The sequence below is a fragment of the Sylvia atricapilla genome, chromosome 4 (assembly GCF_009819655.1).
Source record: "Sylvia atricapilla isolate bSylAtr1 chromosome 4, bSylAtr1.pri, whole genome shotgun sequence".
In the NCBI taxonomy this organism is placed as follows: domain Eukaryota; kingdom Metazoa; phylum Chordata; class Aves; order Passeriformes; family Sylviidae; genus Sylvia; species Sylvia atricapilla.
The window spans coordinates 59,053,680-59,076,422 of NC_089143.1; the positions used below are offsets into that span (position 1 = coordinate 59,053,680).

Genomic DNA, 22,743 nt, shown 5'->3' on the forward strand with positions numbered 1-22,743 from the left:
GTATTATTAATATTTCTGAGTTATTAGTATGTCTGAGTTACTATTTTCCCAATGTTTTTCCTCTTCAGTTCTGTGTAAGCCTTCCCAAATCAGAACCATCTTTTTATCCCATCATGAATGTGTATTGTGGTGCTGACTTCTCCTGTTTTTTATGTGTCCTCAGAATCTGACCAACTTGGAATCACCCGTGATCCTATGAGACTCTTACCCTAAAGGATTTTAATTCTTATGCTTCCTGTATCTTTGGCATTTATTTTTGATGATCAATAAATATCAATCAGCTAAATTCAATGAGTTTCTGAATATGTGGGATATATTTCTGAGTATGTGAAAGAGGATGGAGTCAGGGAGGTGGTTTATTTGTTTGGTGGAAGATAAGAATAAATGTAGGCAAAGAATATTATAAATACCAGGCTTTGTAGGTTCTTGCTAAACAAACAAAAAAGTTCAGTGAGGTTGAACCAGCCTGTTTGACTGCATTTCTTTTTTCTTCATGGGATAGGTGTTCATACTCCTCGTTTTGGATATACTAAAGAAACAATTCTGATATTAGAAAGCCATCATCTTGAGGAAAAGAGAGGTTGCAGTTTGATTAATAGTCCTTCATCCTATATTAATAGTCCATCCGCATCCATGGCTTTGGGGAACAAGGCAATTACTTGATATGTGGCATATCTAACAAACAGGAGAGTAAGGAAATTCTATAGAAGGGAAGACTTTTTTGGAGATTTGAGATAAAAACATGAAGATTCGGCCCTGTAGTTCTTCCAAGTGTAGCTAATTTGGCTTTTCCAGGAGAAATCCTCATTTGGGGTTGGTTTCTTCTTTTTACAGTATAATCATTGAAATATTTTTTTTCTTGGATTGTCTTGCAAGCTTTCTAAACATTTTATATCTGTTAACGTGAGAAATAATTTAAATTAGGTGAATAATCTAGCTCATGTTCTTTCAGGAAAGAGGAGCTTGACTGTTTATTCTGAGCTATTTTCTGCATGCAATAGTTTGGTAGATGCTCACCCAAACAGTGAACCTTCTCTCTCACATCTCACATAATTTCATTGCAAAGAAAGGTTATATGTGTTTAAATTGTCTTTTTGGTTTTATTTAGGAGTGTTGTACTGCTATTTTATGCTAAAAATCAATGCTACTATGTTGACTTCTCATTAGTTTAATTCTCTAAGGGGGGAAAAATGCACTTTCTACATGTGTATTCAAAAATTGCTGTATTCTCCCTATTCTCAATGAGCTAAGTGTAGAACCATTTTACTGAGAAGCTTGAGCTATTGGTTTAGTTTATATATTTTTGAAGGTGGATATAACTGGCAAAATCCAAAATTTGTGAGGGTCTATTTGAATGCTGCCCTTTAAAACCATTCCTGCAAGCTTGTACTTAATTCTACGTGCTGAAGAAAGAAAATGTTATGCCACCCTGTGGGTTGCCATAAAGATTGTTTATGCAGCTCAGCATAGGACTTAAAATACGTTGAATTGGAGAATTTTGAAAAATGTCCTGTGCGACACAGGAGACCAAATCATGCTAAAGTGCAAGGAAAGACTATACATCAGTTCAAAGGCTACATTATTCAAAAAAATACAACCATAAAAAAGGTAATAAGATTACATTCTCACACTTCATGGCTAGTAAGGTGCATTAAGCTGCTCAGATATTCATAACTTACTGTGACATTTGGGAAGATTACATTTTGCTGTGCACAGCCATTACTGCAGCTGAGATAATAACTAGCCAATGCATGGACCTGGATTATGATCCCTGTCATTGGAAACAAATTTGTGTTTTGAAGGTTGATCAGTTTCAAATCACCATTAGAAAGGGTTAATATGACATAGTGCGTGGGGGTGTGTGTGCCTGTGTGTATCTAATGGGTGTGCATACATATTGTACATCAGCTGCACCCTGCCTTGGGTATTCTGCTTTCCATGGCAATGTTTTTTGTCTTCACTTCCCTCACAGGAAGTGTTAAAATGGTAATTTTTTTTTTTTTTTTTACCATAGCATATTATTCCTAGAACTGAAGTGCTTGCTGAAGTGCTTATGTTTGCAGATGAGATTGGAAACCTAATTTGACAGCTTCCTGGATGGGTGGGTTCTGATAATAGTGTATGTAGCCAAAAATGAAAGATTGGTGATGTAGACTATAGGGTGAAGGTAAGGTCACCTCCAGTAGCTGTATATGGTTTTGGTGTGATAATTGATGGTTGGCTGGTAGTTAAAACCAAATGCATAAAGAGTTGAATTTCTTGTTAAGAATTAGCAGGTGGTTTGTGGCGAGAATTTAACATTCAGCTGTTCTATCTGTGCACTGAATACAGTATTTTTTTGTTTCTTACCTTGATTTTAAGAAGAGCAGCTTCTTGAGGAATCCTTCAGTTTTGCAGAGGACAAATTCAGTGTGAAATGAGGTATAACACTAATAAGGTATTTTACATTTGCAAATGCTTGTTGAGAGGGTTTTTTTTTTGAAGCGAGGATGTCTATTTTTTTTTTGCATTTGTTTTGAGATAATTCTATGTTAATTTGTTCTGGCTATCATACCCTGCAGAGCTTTCTTGAGTTAGGCCTCTACTCCACCTTTTGGAAGGGGGAAACTAAGGCTTGGAGGGTGGTAATGATTTGATAGATTTGTTTGAGTTGACAGCAGGAGTTGATATAGAGAAGCTGGGAATATAACTCAAGTCACCCCATTCAGTTCTTGCTGCTTTCTGAGATATTATGGAAGCATCTGATAGTAAATTGCATAATTATTTTTCATGACCCAGAGAGGAGAAAATGGAAAAGTGTAAATTACTGTTTAGAAATCGTTGCCATGAGACATTGTCTATTCTGTCATAAAAGCAGTAACTTTCTCTGCTTCCTGTGGTGGTTGGCACTGCTGATTTATGCCTAGAAGTCCGAAGATTGCTTCTTCAAAGTGACAAGGTTTAGACACTTGAGGAAAATGTATGGTAATTTCAGTGGTTAATGAAGAGTGTATATTCTGTTCCATGGGTAGGTTGATCTTTGGATCCTGCCTAGCTGAGAGAAGCTGTTGGAGCTAGTATGGAAGCAAGTTGGATTTTGGGGCAGTTTTGACATGGTGTGACTTCAGCAGGTGACAGTCACTGAGGCTCTTGATGGTCAAAGCCTGTGAAAGGAACACCACATAGGACAGAAATAGTAACACAAACTTGCAGAAATCAGAACAAGCTGAAATATTTCTGGTCATGAGTCCATTTTGATAATTTGAGTCAATGCTCTCTGAATTCCTGTTTGCATGCTAATATAATGCTATAGAATGGGAATTTTGGTAAGCATGACACACTTTTAAGGTTAATACAGCTCTGAAGTCCAAGAGAACTTTGAAGAGTGGATGGAGGGAGTTGGTATAAAGAAGTTAGCTTAGTATAATGCATTTTGCCTTCAGCTGGAATTTTTGTTTTAAGTAGGCAAGTGAGAGTGGAGCAGGTTATTTGCTTCCCCCCTCCACCTCCTCTGCACAGGCATATGTGGCTACTTACTCAGTGTGTGTTCAAACAAAACTTGCTTCTAGGAAACCTGAAATATTACTGGATTTAAGTGTAGCAGCCAAATCACAGCCAAAGGCTTGGAACAGTGCTGCTGTTCCAGAATCCTGCAAATACAGCAAGTCTGTGCTTCCTTTGAGTACCTGGGACTGCTAATGAAGCTAGCAGTTGATTCTTAACCAGCTTTAGTCACTGTCTTGGGAATGCCTCATAAGTGACAATATTTCTGATGTGCATCAGCTCCTTTTGGCTAGAATTGTCCTCTTAGTGGAGATCTGTTAAGAAAATGTGAAGGAAAGCTTTTAGGGTCACTCCAGGTCATTTAAGATATCTTGACAGCTTTGTTGGGCTCACCTGTTTCAGAGCACTCACTTGGTGTCTTTGCTTTTCTGCTCAACTTGGGGCATCTCTATCCTAAACTACCCAAGTGCTTTTCTGCAGCAGTTGTCTGATCGTAGGTGATGCCTTAAGGGCACCTTTCTTACTCAAAAGAACTTGTAACAGAAGAAAACTGAAATGGTACACTGATATTTGCCTCATTATTATGTTTTTTTCCCTTCCATCTTGGGTAGTTTTCTTCTCACAGAATGAATAATTTTAGGCATGGAGTAATACTTTGATACAGTTGCCTTAAGCTCTGTTTTTTTTTTTTTTTTAAAAATCTTTTTCTCTGAAAGCTCGTCGGGGGCCAGTTTGACTTGGAAATGAACTTTATCATCCAAGAAGTAGAGGGCATCACCTGCATGGTGGACTTGCTGGACAAGTGTGACATCACATGCCAGGCTGAGGTGTGGAGCATGTTCACAGCAATCCTGAAGAAAAGCATCCGGAACCTGCAGGCCTGCACGGAGGTGGGGCTGGTGGAGCAAGTGCTCAGGAGGATCGACAGAGCTGACAACATGATTGCAGGTACAGCCTCCCCCAGTGTGGGACTCCAGCTGGGCTGCTTCTGGGTGAAACCTCACGGGCTCAGTTACTGATGAGGTGATAAAAATTGCATCATGATGCATCACATCATTATTAAGCGCTTCCATTGCTGTTCTTTTGGCTTTTCAGATCTCTTGGTGGACATGCTGGGTGTGTTGGCCAGCTATAACCTGACAGTTCGAGAGCTGAAGTTATTCTTCAGCAAGCTGCAAGGAGAAAAAGGGAGATGGGTAAAGCAAAACACAAAACTGAAATGATTTTTGTCGTGTTGCTTTTATTTTTCCTAATTTTTACAAGTTCAGACTGTTCCATAAACTTCATGCTAAACAAATTTTGAATGTACCAAAAAATATAGGAAGCTTTCTTATATTATATAAAGAATCTTTTTACCTGAAAGCTGTTAAAATACAGGGAGTAGAATAGTGATGAAGTTCAATATCTTCCTGAACCTGTGGACTATAGGGGTTTTTTTGAACATCTGGGAATGAGGTGATTCTTAAGTGGTTTTATGCACATGATTTTAGTTTTTTGATTCCAGCTATGTGAAATTGAAGGAAAAAGACTGATTTTTTTTTTTTTTTATCATAAGAGAGAAATATATAAGAAATGCCTACATAGGCAATTCTGTTTGCTCCCATTTTCACATTGCTATACTTTACCAGAAGATTAAAAAAAATTACCCAGTTAGGGAAGTGAGAATTTTGGCAGAAATTGAACTAAAGGAAATAAGTCCCAATGAAAAATTGTATCATTTTTCTCCTGTTCCTGTGTGGAATAGAAGGGACCCTTTTGCAGCTGAGAAACCACCTTCTCTAAAGTAAAAATGTGTATGTTGTAGAGGCCACCTGATGAAGTTTTCTTCAACACACAATTGTTGGTGTGTTGGGGACTATTTTATCAATAATTTTACCTGCTTTCAATTTTAATTCAGCTCCTGTTATTTCTAGATACTGTGGATAGTGTAAGGGAAAGGTAGCAGTGTCTCTGACTTCATATAATTTTTAAAAAAGTGTCTACTATATAAAAGCAAGTATGCACACATAATACTGCAGATTTTAAAAGGCCTATGAAATAAATAATTTTGGAGCTCTTAACCTCCTTAAATAAAAGTACTCTAAACTTTATAGATGGTTTCAACTTAGTAATTGAACATAGAGAGTATATTTAACTGTAAGTGAATTAAAGTTGTCTCTGTAACATTAACTTTTTCATTTCCTGTCTCCCTGCTATTTGCATTTAATTTCCTTTCCTTATTAAAGACCAAATACAGGGGAAAGCAAGAGAAAAATGCCACGGTTGGATTGCCAAGGAGTTGTACAACTCCATAAATCTTTAAATCAGCAGAACTGTAAGGAGACCAAGTGTTTTGCTGCAACACAATTTACCTGGTCAGATTCTATAGTGCTGCAGACATCTAAGCAGCTCTCAGCATTTCCTCCTCTGTTTTAACTCAGATTCTTGAAGCACTGCTTAGCTGGCTGCACCTTTGGTACATTTGAAATACTTGTAATGCATCGTGCAATGCTCCAACATCATGCATAGTTTTCAGAGGTTAGCTGTTTTCATAGTTAGCTGTTAACTACAGGGTGAAAATGGGCACTTTCAGGAAAATATCAGGATTATAAAATTGTAGTTTAAAAATAGATCTGCCAGAAACATATGGTGTGGTGAAAGACAACACACAAAAGTGTTCTGTCGCTGTGCTTGTTATTTGCTGTTCTGTTGTTGTGAGCTCACACGCTTGATTTGGAGTTTATAGTTGCAGGTAGTTATAGGTGGTGGAGAATCAGCAAAATTAGCAGGTTACGGGTGGTGAAGAAGTGTTAAGTATTCACACTGAGCACTCAGTTTTGGTGCTCCAAACTGCCCTTGGGAATTGAATCTTTCTCCATGGACTTAGGTGAAAGTATAAACCAGATCAGTTTAATCTAATACATGACTGTAGTCCTGATGAAAATAATCCTTCTGCTGCTCTTCCCTCTCCCTTTTGCTAGGTATTCCCCATCTCCCTTTGTGCTGGCAAAGGTTTCACTCAGCCACGGCTCAGAACAGCTGTAATTAAAAATTGGTTTGCATTTGTTTTCCCCAAGTTAGTTTTCATCTGGCCCAGTCCATTTTCTTTCGCTTACTGCAAAATCATACAGAGAGCTGATGGAAATGAACAGACAGAGGCAGGAAAATTCAGGGTCAGTTTAGTTTATGCTGGGTGAAAATGACTCTGGCCTTCAAGTCCTTAGTAAAGTTACCTAATTAACTGTAATTCAGTGCATCTATTGTATATTGTGTTAAGGTATTCGTGACTGTTAATGTTGTTTTATTGAAAGTGCTGAGTGTCTCAGCAGGGTGTTATTCAACCATGTGCAAAGTTTTAAAATACGTTAAGAGTTCGCTTTTTGTGTGTGCAGTTTTTTCTTTCTTAGAGGTTGTTTTATTTATTTACAAATGTAGTAATTCTCTTTGTCAGCCACCACATGCTGGGAAGTTACTGTCTGTGTTAAAACACATGCCTCAGAAGTATGGACCTGATGCCTTCTTCAACTTTCCAGGAAAAAGTGCTGCAGTATGTAGATATTTTACATTTCTTGTTTGTTTGTTCATTGTTCTGTTAAGGCCTTTGGTTATATTAATTTGTTGTGTTCTTTGTCTCATCTGTCATTGTCTTAGAGTTTTAACCATTTTTTTTTTCTCTGCCTGACACCTATACTAGTGCTTGAATAAATCATGTTTATAATATCACTACAGAAGGACAAATACTATTACCTAAAGAATTTATACAAATGAGGCTGCTTTTTCTGTATTTTGTTGGTTTTTTTCAGACTGGTTCAGTTAAATCTTGTTGCAAGGAGAATATACCTGCTTTTCGCTTTAGATGCTTATGAGAAATCTTTGAAATAGCATTGATCCTAAACATTTACAGGCTGAATAATACTGAAAAGGATTAAATTTAGCAATAATTAGTCTTTTTGTAATTGTTCCTGTGACTCATTTCTAAATTTTGTGGTGTTTACTCGAAAAGGAATTTGAAACTGAATAGGCAGTTGGAAAACCCTGTGCAGAATCTTCTGATGGAATTCAAGTATGTCAACACTTCTGCCTCTACAATTGTAGAATGAAAAATTATGTTCAAAATTTCATGCTTAATTCAAAATAGGATTTGAATAAGATTTATCAGATGACTCTTTCCAGTTTTCTTCACATAAACCCATTAGCTTTCTGCTTTGGTGGCTTGAGATTGAATTTCACCAGCTTGATGACATAATGAATTATTTTTTTGAATGAAAATTTAGGAGACTGAAAAATGCGGACTACTAGAAAAGTGCTCCTGCAGTTTTATCACATGCAGCAGAACTTGGCAGTGCACAGACATGTTTGTGTTCATTTTGGTTATTCATAGTTTTCTGTTTAACTTCTGGTTTGTATTTAACTTCTGTTAATTATGTTGAATGCTTGAACCATATTTTATGAGATTGGGGTGCCTCAGTAACCTTTATGTAGGTATTTTTATATGTATTTAAATTAAGAAGTTTAAGAAATTAACTATTTGCTGTAGTTATTCTGAGATCCATTGTGAGTTAAGTGATATAGTGCTACCAATTCCCAAGAGCTGGGTGCAAAGACATGGAGACTGGTTAGTTAGCTGGCATACAGAAGGATTTATAGCATTTTGTGTGCACAGGAGCAGCTGAATGGAGCATGGGAACATAATAACAAGTCTGGAGACACTTGAGTTCTTTGATGTTTTTTTATTCATGGGTATTGATCATCTGGGCGGCATCTTTGATCAGAGGTTATGGCAATCTTAATTGAAGTGTGTATTGTGAATCTGGGCTGCACACCAGCAGAAAGTTAATAATAATGTTAAAAAAACCCAACCAACTGAAAAGCTCCAAAAACTAAACCCCAGCTGTTTGAAACAAAGGTTTCTGCCACAGGGTTTGTAACTCAAGGGCTTTGCACTAAAACCACCATGTTTGATATGAAAATTTTGTCTGGTGGAGATTGTATTATGTTTCTTTTGAAGAAGTTTGTAATTCTGTGTTATTCTCACTGGAAGCCTGCATAGATATGAATTTCAGGAGATAAAATAATTTATTAAGTGAAATGTGGACAGCTTTCCCTTCACGATCAGTTATTTTCCTGGACACCAACACTAAGTGAAAATTCAACTGATTATTCTGTCAGACTACCATAAAACCAAACCAATCTGAATTTGCATTTTGAGAAGTTGTTGTTCCGTAAGGCTTTCACTAAAGCATTTAAATTCTGAAGCATAGGTTGCTATTAATAATCTTTTTTTGAGGTATAAAAGTCAGTTATTAAATATTTATGTTAATTAAATATTGTAACGATCAAGTACAAAGAGAACAGAAGCTAGGCCAGGTTTTTTTTTCTTTAGTATAGAGGAACTGTATACATTTGCAGTGTGTCTCTGTTTATCAGCATATATTTGTAGAGTGTATCTTAAGCTGCACACTTTTATTACTGTGTTGATCTTTCTACATGAATAACTTTTCGTTTTCTTCAGGCTATTGCCTTACCTCCTATAGCCAAGTGGCCATACCAGAATGGATTTACTTTCCACACTTGGCTAAGAATGGATCCTGTAAATAATATTAATGTGGATAAGGATAAGCCTTATTTATATTGGTGAGTATTATGTAAAGCTGATATTGCTGGTGTTCAGTTTCGATAAATTGTTCAATGATTTCTGCATCCATCTGTGTATGTGCTGATTTTGTTCTGATTTGTCAGTTTTCGAACAAACAAAGGACTTGGTTATTCTGCTCACTTTGTTGGAGGCTGCTTGATTGTAACGTCCATAAAATCAAAGGGAAAAGGTTTCCAGCACTGCGTAAAATTTGATTTCAAGCCACAGAAGGTGAGTAAAAATAATGAAATCTTATAAACATGTTTCATGAATCTAAAATTGTAGCCTGGGAGTCTGTGTTGTAGTTATTGATTAATCTCATCTTTCTGTAGAAAAGCAGTTACACTGGAATGAGCAAAACAAATTTGTGTTCTGAATTCTTACTTCTTTTTAATTTTGCAACTGAAACATGAGTTGATTTTATTACTGGTGTTCAAGGCTGACTTGCCTATTAAGTACTGTTATGTGAAGTTGAATGTTCCCTTTTTCACTTAGATATCCTGCTAATGTTTCTGGAACAACTGATGTAAACATCTTGTGGGAGAACAGACCTCCTCAGGAATTCCTTATCAGTAATCCCTTGCTGTAAATATGGATTCTGTTTGTGATATTTGACATGCACAGCCTTTGAGGGGCTTTAGTCTGGAGCCATCCTTGCTCTTTGGAATGGCATTTGTAGTAGTTCATCATGCTGAGAGAAACCCAGTGTAGAACTTATTTACAGACTAGTTTCAGTGCAAATTTGGTTCAGCATTGTCATAAAGATTTTTGGAGTTATATGCCATAAATACCTTTTGAGCTCCTGTGTGGAAAAAATGGCATATTATCCTTTGACACAGCAATGCAAGAAAACTCACCAGTGACTTATTAATCTTTTCTACTTAAAATACATCTTTCAATCTTAATTTAATTCACATAAAGAGTTGAATTTGTTCTTCCAAGCCCCACTTGAATGCTTAAGCTGCTCCCAAGTGTTCGTAGAGTTATATCAATTGTTTTTTATTGTTGCTTAGTGGTACATGGTGACCATAGTGCACATCTATAACCGCTGGAAGAACAGCGAACTCCGGTGTTATGTGAACGGGGAGCTGGCATCCTACGGGGAGATAACGTGGTTTGTCAACACCAGTGATGTGAGTAATCCCATCTCGATGCATTACATAGATATTCTTTGCCATTCTGTTCATAAACCTCCCCTACGGTATGCATTTTTTTAAAAAAAGGTGAAATGAAAATGGGAACTTTTTCGGTAGAGGAATAAACTGTGGTTTTATGCGTCTCAGAACTTAATACTTGTTCCTGCTGAGTACTTATGTAAAAATATTCCCTGATGAAATGCATATTTTTTGCATGATTTGCTTGTGTAGCATGGATTAAACCCTGTTACTGGGTTCTGTTTTCTGTTTTCAGACATTTGACAAATGTTTCCTGGGCTCTTCAGAAACAGCAGATGCCAATCGAGTGTTTTGTGGGCAGATGACATCTGTTTACCTTTTCAGTGAGGCTCTCAATGCTGCTCAGATCTTTGCCATTTATCAGCTTGGCCTGGGATATAAGGTACCTTTGAATTGACTTTGCTAAGTTTAATTATGCCAAGGCTCTCTATGGTAGGTGTTAAGAATGTTGTAACACCTCTGTGTCCTAAAAAAATGATCTTACAGTGTAATATTTTTATTAAACTCTTCCACGTTTCTTCTCTAAGCCTATGTATGGCCTTACAAGTAAGCATTAGTTCAGTGTCTTGGTTTCTTGTAAAACAAGAAGAATGGTGCTACTGTTTGCTTCTCAAAATTTCCATGTTGGTGGTTGGGAGAGGGAGAACACAACTCTTATCTCCAACTGGGTTCACTTTTTCATTGAGGCTGAAAACTTTAGATCAGTTATGATGTATTTGTTTTAGAAATGTGGCTTCATAGTTGCTCGTGCTAGCGGGTTTTTTTTTAATGTGTGAAATCAGTGCTGAGGATTGGTTTTGTTGCAGTGATTTATTATTTGTTTTGTCATAGCCTGAGGGGCACTAATTGAAGGCTGTTATTCTCCGGCAGCTGTACAAACATACGCTAAAAAAGATGGTTCCTTTTCTATCTGCTCCTCAATTATTAGTTCCTTCTGAGTGAACATTGCTGACAATCCTGCTGTTTCCAGGCTGATGTGGTTCTTTTACATCACCCACCATCCTGGCAATGACACTCTTCAGGCACCAAAAAGATTCTGCCATTTTAATGCTGTAAAATTGACTTGGAGTCTTAGGAGGCTTTGGTTCTTATGAGAACCTTTATGAAATTCTGCTTCATTAAAGAAGCAATATTTTAATGTTTTTGCAATAGTTGTTCTGATCTGTGTCTTCAGTGTGCTTAATCTAATTTTTTCTCCTTTCCTTCCTCAACCCTGCTTCCCAATCCAGGGAACGTTCAAGTTCAAGGCAGAAAGTGATCTCTTCCTTGATGAACATCACAAATTGTTGCTATATGATGGCAAACTCTCCAGTGCTATTGCTTTTATGTACAATCCAAGGGCTACAGATGCACAGCTGTGTCTAGAGTCATCCCCTAAGGATAACCCTTCTATTTTTGTTCATTCACCACATGCCCTGATGCTGCAGGTAAATCAACGTTTTCATAGTTTGGGAGGGTACAAATGATTTCTGTTTGAGAACCTAAAATCCAGTTTTATAGGGATTTTGCTAAAGAATTGTGTATAGGTTGGGTTTTTTTGGATTGGCTCTGCCCCTGTTTCTTGACAGGAAAAGAACCCTAAAAAAATTATTATATGAATAAATACAAAGGCTGTGTTAGCTTTGAAAACAATCCATTCTTCCTCACTTCTGACATGTTTACTCCTTGCAGATGTTCCCTATCTCCCATCCTTTGCCCTGTTCATATGAAACCCTTTTCTTCCCTGTGCTTTGAGTGTTACCTCCTGTAGATGCACCTGAGGATCTACAGTGCAGATCTGTATCTAAAAGTATCTAAAGCAGTAGGTCAGGCATAACTGGGCATTTAGTGTGACTGTGGCAGCCAGTTGATTTTTCTTGCTATTTCTTTTTATTTGGTAATAATACAGGTTTTATAGTGGAGAAATTAAAAGCTGTTTTAACAAACTTTCTATCAGTTTCTGAAGGAGGTTTCAATATTTCTTGTCTCTCCTTTGCCAGGATGTGAAAGCAGTCTTGACGCACTCCATCCAAAGCGCCCTGCACTCCATTGGAGGAGTGCAGGTGCTTTTCCCTCTCTTTGCACAGTTGGACTATAGGCAATATTCCTCAGACCACATTGACACAACTGTTTGGTGAGTGCATGTACTTGCTGTGTTCCTTTGAAGTAAAGGAAGTTACCTATTGCTTTACCAAATGGCAGAGTAGTTTGCTTTGTCTTGTGCAGCAATGAATTATGTCTAACAACAAAAAGGTTACAGGCAGGACCTCAGAGTGATGTACTTGTTTGCACCAAGTGTTCTGTGAAAGCTCAGAGAGAATCAAAATGTAGGTATATTTAATGCTTGATTATTTTTCTTTTTTTGTGTATCAGAATTATGGATAATTCTCTTGAACTTGTTCCTGTCATGGAGAGAATTCATTGGGGAAGGCTTCAAGAGAAACTCTGAGAGGAGTGAATTTCTCAGCTACACGAAGTCATTGCTTGGAACTTTTCTTTGGTGTTTTTTAACTTTCAGATTTTTAGAAGATACTGTTACTTAGTGTTGCTGCTAAGCTTTTCCTCTGGTTTGAGCTGTTTCAGCTTCATCCAGCTTCTGAATACCTAGACACAGAAGCTGGTGGAGCTCCAGAGCTCCTAAGTTAAAGAGCAGCAGTAAAAGCAAAGGGATTGCTTTTTAGAATTCTGGTGTAATTTGCTCTGAATCATTGCATTTGTAGTTTCATGACTGTTTAAAGATTATCTGTATCCATATTGTTGCTTAGAAGGGATGGTCCCAATATTCCTTCAGCCCATCTGTTTGTGTCAGGGTGTCTCCTGAGCTGGCTCAGACTTGGGCATCTGTGTGATAAGTCAGGGATTTGATGCAATTGCAAAGTGGCCCAGCAATACAGGGGTTTTCAACTGGTTAGTCTTGATCCACAGGCACTAGTGCCTTGACAGGAATATTCCCTCTGGCAGCAGCACAACAGCAAAGCTGTGTCCAGAAAAATATCTCCTCACCTGATAGCTTAAGAAGTAGAATGGCAGTAGTAACTGATCTTGCAGAAGTTGGTAATTGAAACATGAAGCAGAGAGAAGTACAAACTTAACTGTTGCCTTTTTTCAAGAATTCTGAAGTATTGTGCTTTTGTATGGTTGTCTCAAAATCCGGAATTTCACCTTAGAAAAGCATTAACAAAATCAAGAGGTTTTTTTGAAGCAAGCTTTCAAAATTTTGTCTTGCTTTTTGTTTAAAAAATTCTGAATTGAACATTCATCCAACATGTGTCTCTGGATTGTGTGGTGGGAGTGTTAATTTGGAAATACTTTGTCCTGTTGTAACCTTTTAACATATTTTTTTTTACTAAACCATGTTTTCCAGTTCTACTTTACTGGCATTCATCATGGAGTTGTTGAAGAACTCTATTGCTATGCAAGAACAGATGCTTTCCTGTAAAGGCTTCCTTGTGATAGGATACAGCCTAGAAAAGGTAAAGTAAATCTTCCTTCATGTCTTATGTTAATGTTGGATTTTCTTTTTGAGTGGAATACTTTTTTTAGCCTGTTGCAGGGCTCTCCTTAAGCAGATCTTCTTTTGCAGTCTTCCAAAGCCCACGTTACCAGAGCTGTGCTAGAACTTTGCCTTGCCTTCTCAAAATACCTGAGCAATTTACACAATGGGGTGCCCCTGCTGAAGCAGCTGTGTGATCATGTTCTCCTGAATCCTGCAATATGGATTCATATCCCAGCACAGGTAAAATTGCTTATTCTCATCAATGAGATATCTTATGGTGTATTGATTTGGGGATGTTGAAACTAAGCTGAATTGACTCCAAGGAATTTGGGGTTCTGGTTCCACAACAGAAATAATCCAGGAATTGTCTTCAGGCTCTGCTTTGCTGCATAGAGTTGTCAAGTTTTGCAGACTCCTGGGGTTTTCTGGGAGTTAGGAAATGTGCAGTGTTCTGCAGAACAGATTTGACTTTTGACCTAGACTAGGAAGGGTTGGGTTTGGATGGGTTAGTTGGGAAAAACTTAGCAATTTTTTTTTAGAGGAAATTATCTTGGTTGTCAGATTTTAAGTCTTGATATAAATTGAAAGTGAGTATTTTTGTTTTGGTGAATTTCTGTTCTTTAACAGTGAACAACTTTAATCTCAACTTGCCAGCTGAAACCTTCTGAAACACTGTACAGTTTCAGAAATAGAATGAAAATTTTTATCACTTTGCAGGGGTTTTAAGACTGAGCTATGCAGAGATAATCTATTACTTTAAGACATTTTGATAGATGAAACATAAGAATTCAATTGTCTGACATGATGCAATTGAAATGTGATGATTTTTGGTTTCCTGACTGGTGCTGTAGGTTCAGCTGACCCTGTACACTTACCTGTCTACTGAGTTCATTGCCACTGTTAACATTTATGGAGCAATCCGGCGTGTTGGGACAGTTCTTTTGGTCATGCACACCCTCAAGTATTATTACTGGGTGGTGAACCCTCAGGATCGCAGTGGGATCACTCCCAAGGGTGTAGGTATGTACCTATATATATTGATTTCTTTTCCCTCGAAATCTGATGTTTGTTTTAAGAAAGTTTTGCGTGCAATGTTTAGAATGGAACCATCAGTTCTTCAGAAATAATTACCCTTCAGTGGGGTGGGTTCCCTGAGCAGTGTGAGCAGTGTGCTTTTTTCCTTGAAAGATTTTTTTCCCAACCTGTGGGAAACTTTCTTTAGAAGCCATATCATCTGCCATCAGACACCTGTGTGAACTGATACTAGACAGAAGTGATCAGAGAAGTGGTAGGATGTTTGAACTGTAGTACTGTGCTTGAGAATATGGGCTTTCTTTGTAGTTTTTGGAATTTCAGAGAGAGAAGCAGATGATGGGGATGAGTGCTCCCTAGATGTGTCTTTCTGCCACCAACTTCTCAAAATGACCAGCCCTTCCTGTTAGAGGGCTGGAAGGATTGTTTTGTAGTATTTTTTGTCCTTTAAGAAGCAAAGCATGCACGTTTTCTCTTTTTATTTAGTCTCTCGTGGATTTACTTAGTTTTGTAAGTCATTTATTGAGCCTGAGGCAAGTGGATGAGTAGGATAGTCTGAGTAATGTAGTTTAATGGCTTGTTTTGACTAGGCTGGTTTATACTGAAAATAGCTATTCTTAAACCACATATGCCTGCGGGCCTACACTTTATAAAACCGGATTCATATGATCACTTTCATTCTCTAAATGGTTGGCTTTTCTGTGATGATTAAGATCATGAGAAGAGTGACCCTCAGGCAGATGTAAAAACTGTCCCCCAAAATGTGTTTGTAACAGTTCATTTGCTTTCTGTGCCAAAGATTTTACTTGACTTTGACACTTGGTTGCACCTGGTTTTTTAACCTTGCTTCTCCTGGGAACTCCTGAGTGTTGGAGCATTTAAAATGCTTCTTTGAAAGTCTACTTTAGGCAGAGATGGTGGAAGCCTGTCCTTTTTGACTTTGAGTTAACAAATTAAGTCATGTCTTTCAAGGTGTTCTTCATACATAGCATTGTAAGATGGGTTTTTGTGTATTTAGCCAGTGTATAATAATGGCATGTAGCTCTTCCTTTGAGCTATGGCAGAGCTTTTAAAAAACCTGTGAACTGCAGAAATTTGAAATCTGGAAATTCTGACGTCAAGTTCTTGTATCATTCTTATTCCTTGCATGAAGTTGGTTCATAGCACTACAGGGAAATGTTAAAATCATCAGAATTTAGATGAAGCCTTAGTGGAACCTTACTGATTAGACATTTTGCTCATAAGAAGAGATAAAACAAAATACTGTTTTGTGACCTGAAATAGAGGCTGAGAAGACTTAGAATTGTGCCTTCTTCACCCAGAAAACGCCTTTTATTTTTCTTTTTGTGAAATGCAGTAACAGCTGTTAATTTGTATTTTATATATCTACTTTTCTTTTGTAGATGGTCCACGGCCTACTCAGAAGGAGATTTTAGCCCTGCGAGCATTTTTGTTGATGTTCATTAAACAGCTAGTGATGAAGGTAGGATAGCTTCAAATGATGGTAGGATATTTGAGTTTCCTTTCATAAAGAAATGCCTAAAATGCTTTAAACATACTGAATTTTGTGATAGTGAATAGACAGAAAAGCTGTGTAAGGTGCTGCTTTTTGCTGGGGCTCTTGCCACGGACAGCAGTGCTAAAGATGCATTTTTTTACCCTTTTAAGCTGTTTTTATCAGAAGTGGAGCTGTTATTAACTTAGGAATATTTACCTTTGGGCAAATAAGTATTTAATTTCTTAGTGTTTAGGGTGGTGTTTTTTTTGTTTGTTTGTTTGTTTGTTTGTTTTTTGACATGACATATCAGCTATGTCATAAGTGCCTAAAGACTAAAGAGGAACATTTGATATTGTATGCTGTGGGACAGAAGGGGATAAGAAAGGCTCTGTCAAAAAGTTTCACAACTGTTTCTTGGACATTAGAGAAATACTGGAATTCAGCAGCTCTGCTGCTTATAGGCTCTTCATGATCCTCTCCTAGCGTAAATTTTGGTCTCTTTTCTCCCTTCTGTGGACTGACTTTTCTTATCTTTGAATCTGCCTCCCTCTTCCCCTGTGTTGCTAATGGACCCATGAGCTCTGCATGAAGCAGTAACTACCAGAAAAGCTCTGTCCTTGACTCTTTAACTCCTTCTCTAAACTGGGTAACCGGCAATTGAAGTATCAGGGACATTATAGCTATCAAACTCAAAAAGACTGTCATTAAGTTTTAGATTCACTCTTGCTTTTTTTCGTGGTTTTTTTTTTTTCTTTTTTTTTTTTTTCTCCAAATTTCTGTCAGAGATTTAGAACTTGGACAGTTTTGGGTGGAATTTGACCAGGTTATTCATGGTTGAACCTCAGCTGGGAACCAAGTACCAAGCAGCCACTTGCTTACTCCCCCAGCAGTGGGATCAGGGAGAGAGTCACGAGAGCAAAAGCTTGTTGTGAGTTGAGAGCAAGACAGTTACACAGGGAAAGCAAAACAAGGAAAGAATTCCCTGCTTTGCCATGGGCAGGCAGCTGCTCAGCCATCTCCAGGAGAGCAGGGCCCTGTCATGGGTAATGGTTTCTTGGGCAAACACCATCACTCCAAACATCCTCCCTTCCTCTTCCTTCCGCTCATTTGATATCCTGACCATGATGTCACGTGGTCTGGAATATCCCTTTGGTCAGCTGGGGTCACCTGTCCCAACTGAGTCTCCTCTCAGGCACCTCCACCTTCCTTGTAGTGTGGAAAGCAGAAAAGGCTCTGGCTCTGTGTGAGCTTTGCTCAGCAATAAAAAAACATAACTATATTATCCACACTGTTTCTGTCCCAAATCCAAACTACAGCTGTGTGCTGGCTCCTGTAAATACATTCTACCCCAACCAAAACCAGCACAACAATAAATAGAACATCTGTCAAAAAAGGTTGAGGTTGATCCTTTAGCAAGTTTTCTAGTTGTACATAGTGGTACAAAATCTTTTTGGGAAATTAAAGACTTGTTTAAAAAATAAAAGCCCCAGAAGTGGAGAAGTCTGCTTTTGCCTACCCTCATTGTGTTCTTAGAAACAGTTTGTTTTTATTTTATTTTCACAAAAAATACCTCAAGGTACTGCTGCCATATGTGCCATAAATGACTGAGATTTCTTCCAAGTTGATAGCAACTAAAGCTGGGCTTCTCTAGTGGAAAATAAGAAGCAAACATACAGATATGGGTATAGCTAACAGTCTTGTAACAGAACTTCCAGATCTGCTTTTGAGTCCTTTATGCTATCTCAGTTTAATTCTTCTATTAACAGGAAGCTTTCAGTTCAAATTGACTGTATCAATTAACATGTATTACTCTACCAATTTCACATACTATATTGCTATTTATCTTGTTTTGATGCCTGTGTTGAAATTGCCTTAAACCACTTCTGTGGCATTCAGTGGGCGCTTCTGGGGGCAGAGAAGAAGCCACCTTGCAACTATGAAGCTGTTACAGGATCAAGTGAAAGCAAATTTGTTGTGTGGTGCTTGCTTTGTGATATAAACATTTCTTCTAACAATGCTGGTTTTGGAAACAGCATTCTGTACTTGAGAGGTGATATTTAAAACCTATTTGTTTTTAAAGGACTACGGAATAAAAGAAGATGAATTGCAGGCTATCCTCAATTACCTGCTCACTATACATGAGGTAATTTTTAATTTGGGGGATGTGTTTATGAGCAGTGGCACCCTAGTGCTGTTTGCGACCACCAGATGTTTGAATAATTTCAAATATAACTTCCTTTATGCCACAAGATGGCTCTGCAGAGGAAGTAGCAAACATTGTCCAGTTCTTTAGAGCAGTGTGCTGGTATGCCAATATTCTTGCAGTGATTTAAGCACTATGTTCAATGTTAGATTGAAGTTCATTAAGCCAGTAAGTCAAAATGGTTTCTTATGTTGTTCTACAAACCAATTTGCCAAGCAGAAAAACAGATGGTGAGACTGACTTTTTTTCAAGTCAAAACCTTGTTTTAGGCTGCCTAAGTAATATTTTTTGGTTTGTTTTTTCTTCTCCTTTTTATTTTGCTTCTTAAATAAAGCAATAAAATTGAAAACATGCATTAAAAAAATAAAGATGTATGTTAATGGCATCTAAGAGAAACATATAAACTTAATTGGGAGAAAATGTTGGTTACCACTGATGCATCTGCATCTTCATATTTTAGCACCAGGAAAAGGCACTTTATGCCAGATGCAACATCAAAGACATGGGAAATGGGGACATAAATCTAACTGATCTCATCTCTGTAAGGGTGCTTGAAATGGGTAAAATAAGGAATTAATTGAACTTCAATTTCAAGCAGTGTAGATTTTTTTTTATTTTTTTTTATTTTAGATTTTGCTTACACCTATATTTTCCTTTTATTTTCTGTGCTGATTACTACTGTTTGGTAGTGCCATAGTCAAGCAGTTCTGCTTTATGTGGAGAAGTAAAAAATAAGACTCTTGGTAATATCTAAGAGTGAACTAAAATAGCAGAAGCTTTCTATAGCCTTCAGATGAGGATGTGATGTTTTAAATATCTTAGCAGTTTGCATACTCAAGTGTAAGAGATCTGTGAATGCTAAATCCCATAATCTAACTGTGAATTCAGAAAAACATCAACAAAAAAGGAAAATTTAGCCTTCCCATATGGCTAAATAGTGATAGTGTCTGTAATGTCAGCTGATAGTATCATCAGGTGAACAGAGTTGTTCTGGGTGATGTAAAACTGATTTTTCTAAGAGAGTATTAGAGTTTGTGTTCAAAATACACTAGAGTAAAGAATCAGAGTGTTTGTTCAAAAGTGCTGGACAGTGTTTTATTTGTGGGCTCTTTTTGTTTTAAAAATAAACTTTCATTTTAATACTACGGAGTATGGGAAAAGACAGCTTCATTTTGTTATTTCTTAGATTGTTTTTAGTTACAGGGAACTTGGAACAAATTAATGAACTATAGTTTAGAGTGCTCTGGACTAAAAGTATGGAAAACTTTACTAAGCAGCTTGAATTACCCATTTAAAATATTGTCTGAGGCAGGTGGTAGTATTTTTTTCCCTCATGGTTTGAACATTTCTGAGTAGAAACTTCATTAAACACCACCCTGTGCCCCAGAAAATGTGCAGCAGTTTATTTGTAGCTCCTGTGCAGGAAAGGATTGGGAAATACACATGCAAACAGAGGAGCACGTGTGTGGAAGGAAGTAACATAGTCTCAATTTCCATTGCCTGTCAAATCCCTACATCCCAGACACTGATAAATCACTTTTCACCCTAAACAATCAAGTGTATTTTTCATAATGTTTTCTCCTGTGCTTGCCTTTTAGAGCTATAGTTCTTCTGACCCTGGCCAAAATGATTTGGTCTGTAGTTTGTTATTAATCTCCACATACTTCTGAAATATTTTGTAGTGATTCTTTTATCCAAAACAATGTTTTAGTGTTATGTGTTGTGAATTCACATTTGTCACTTTTGTCCAACAGGATGACAATCTAATGGATGTCTTGCAGTTGCTGGTTGCTCTGATGTCAGAGCATCCTGGTTCTATGATCCCTGCATTTGATCAGAGGAATGGATTACAGTAAGTTTGGATTTTCGAAGTGTTTTGACCATACTGTTGCTTGCAAGAATTCCCAAGAAATCTGAACGGTTCTCATCAATGTGTGTGTTGCAATCATAGACTCCTCATCTTGGGAGATTTTTGGGTCCAGGTGTTCATTTTGACAAGAGGTGCTGTTGGATTTATTATCAATGAGGGTTTTTTAATGTTTCCAAGCTGTCAGTCACACTTTAACAGGGGGTGATCCATTTCAGTCTGTGCATTGATGTCTTCATCTACTGGTGCTCTGTCTTCAGCCCCCATTCTGACAGATGTTGTAGAACTGGGAGGGGGCTGACAAAAATTGATTCAGATGTCTTCTGATCCTTGTTAGTTTTCTTCACTTTTTTTTCCCCTCTGGGACTTTTCCAGAAAAACTTACTTATTTAAAAGTAGCACTTTGTGCTATGCGCTGTTTGCAGGCTTTTTCCCAACAAACAGAAAAAAAAGTATTTGACACTATAATGAGAGAAAAGTAGGAGAAATAGCAAATTCTACTTGTACAAGTAGAAAATCTGCAAGAGGAGTTAAATTACGACTCTGATTTTGTCTTGTGGCTCTCAGAGGGTGGCCACAGTACTGGACTTTCCTAATTTAGCAGGAACCTGCCTGAACATAGTGGAAGGAAAATTGGGACAGGCAAACAAATGTAAGAACGATTCCTAGAAGGATGTCGGGAATAATAATTCTCTCACTGTGTAAAGGAGGAGTCTCATTTCATACATTTAGTTGGACCTATTGGTTAACCCATTTATACATTTTTATATATTTTTATATATTTTTTTCCAATTGCCCTTTCTCAAGAGACTGGATTCAGGCATGTCTGTAATTGTTTTCTCTCCTTTTAGTGCTAGACTGTTTGGGGTTTTTTTACCATTTTCATCAGATTTGATTTCATTTGTATGATAATGTATTACGTATGGGAGACTAATAAAACATCTAAATAATAAAGTATTTGAATGTCAGGTTGGGTCTCCAATGCAGTACATTTGGTTTTATTTAACAACTAGCAGTAGGTGCTTTGTTTTTTGTTAACAAGTATATGAGCAAGTCAGCATGAATAGTGAGTCCACAGTGAGAAATCACTTTGTTTTCCTGTCTCATTTGTTCCACTTCTTGCTCAGGTATTGTCTCCAATCACTTAATGGATTGTTTATATGCTTCTTGATACAATCTACTTTTTGCAATTAGGACATGATAATGTTGAAATTTGAAAATAATTTTCCAAAGCTTTATAAATATTTGAAGTTCTTTTGAAATTAAAGATATTGAAGTAACCAGTCTGGGGTTGGGGGAAGAAAGGAAATGCTTTTTCCCCTCTACAATTAGGAAACCCTGATAGTGTTCTGTAAAGGAAAGCAGAGAAATGGATTCCCTGGCTTGAATGGCCAGTGCATCCATAGGTTTGCTTATTTGTTTCCTTCTGTAGTTTCTGTGGTTGCAGCATTATCTAGGATAAATTATTTTTTATGCATAACTGTTTTTTAATCACTCTTCAGTTTTACTTTTAATTCTGGTATCTGGGATAGAACTATTTTTTTTTTTTAGTTCAGGTGTCCTGAGAATTATTTTTGGGTATATAAAGGTAGAAGTACATAACTCTTGATGAGTGCTCAATTATGTATAGATAAGGCCTAAAAACTTGATGTCCTTGAACCCTTTAAAACTTGCAGATCTAAAATGCCATGTTGTAACATGGAATAGTTTTGGAAAGGCTCTCCAAGACTGTTTAAATTAGGTAGGTCTTTTTCCTTCCCCCTAGTGAAGGGATCCAAATTTCTTCAAAAATTTTATCTTAACTTATTTATGGTAAAGCATAAGTATTGTGCCTTCTGTTCCAATATGTTTTCATTGAACATTTGGAATTTGTTTTTTTCAAGAGAGAGCTTAGTAGCCCATGTAGATAAGTTAAATAATATTTCATAGATTTAATTAATTTGTTGAATACTGTGAACCACAGTCCAACTAGAATCAGATAATGATGTGGCCCATGTAAAAAAGTAAGTGATGAAAGAAATTGCATGTAACTGATAAATACATTTAGATGTGTTTAGTTTTTATGGGAGGTTTACAAGGACCAAAACCCTGCATTTGTTATGCTTCACATTGACAGAAGACCAATGTGTTTTCTCCACTTAGGGTTGTCTACAAGCTTTTAGCATCACAAAGTGAAGGCATCAGGGTGCAAGCTCTGAAAGTGATGGGATATTTCTTAAAGCATCTTGCTCCAAAGTAAGTACTGATTTGGGTCTTAAAACTAAACCTCCCAAGAAAGGGAGTAGTAAAGGTAGATTGTGACACAGACATTCTGTATGTTATTTTGGGTATAAATTATTGTGTGTATAGACACCGATCTGTGTGTAAAGGGGGAAAAAGCTATATTGGAGGTTAAT

General features: G+C 37.2%; 1 protein-coding gene across 1 annotated transcript in view; it reads left to right on the forward strand.

The window, feature by feature from the left end:
- The window catches only part of LRBA (LPS responsive beige-like anchor protein), a 363,721-nt gene that overhangs the window by 34,462 nt on the left and 306,516 nt on the right, over nucleotides 1-22,743 (forward strand). Inside the window, exons 2-17 of the mRNA XM_066318056.1 lie at nucleotides 4,200-4,431; nucleotides 4,579-4,679; nucleotides 6,914-7,009; nucleotides 8,975-9,096; nucleotides 9,202-9,328; nucleotides 10,111-10,230; nucleotides 10,508-10,654; nucleotides 11,502-11,699; nucleotides 12,252-12,385; nucleotides 13,616-13,724; nucleotides 13,835-13,987; nucleotides 14,599-14,767; nucleotides 16,183-16,262; nucleotides 18,358-18,420; nucleotides 20,235-20,332; nucleotides 22,490-22,582. Coding sequence (XP_066174153.1) covers nucleotides 4,200-4,431; nucleotides 4,579-4,679; nucleotides 6,914-7,009; nucleotides 8,975-9,096; nucleotides 9,202-9,328; nucleotides 10,111-10,230; nucleotides 10,508-10,654; nucleotides 11,502-11,699; nucleotides 12,252-12,385; nucleotides 13,616-13,724; nucleotides 13,835-13,987; nucleotides 14,599-14,767; nucleotides 16,183-16,262; nucleotides 18,358-18,420; nucleotides 20,235-20,332; nucleotides 22,490-22,582 — 2,042 coding nt within the window. The remainder of the gene's footprint in view (nucleotides 1-4,199; nucleotides 4,432-4,578; nucleotides 4,680-6,913; nucleotides 7,010-8,974; nucleotides 9,097-9,201; nucleotides 9,329-10,110; nucleotides 10,231-10,507; nucleotides 10,655-11,501; nucleotides 11,700-12,251; nucleotides 12,386-13,615; nucleotides 13,725-13,834; nucleotides 13,988-14,598; nucleotides 14,768-16,182; nucleotides 16,263-18,357; nucleotides 18,421-20,234; nucleotides 20,333-22,489; nucleotides 22,583-22,743) is intronic.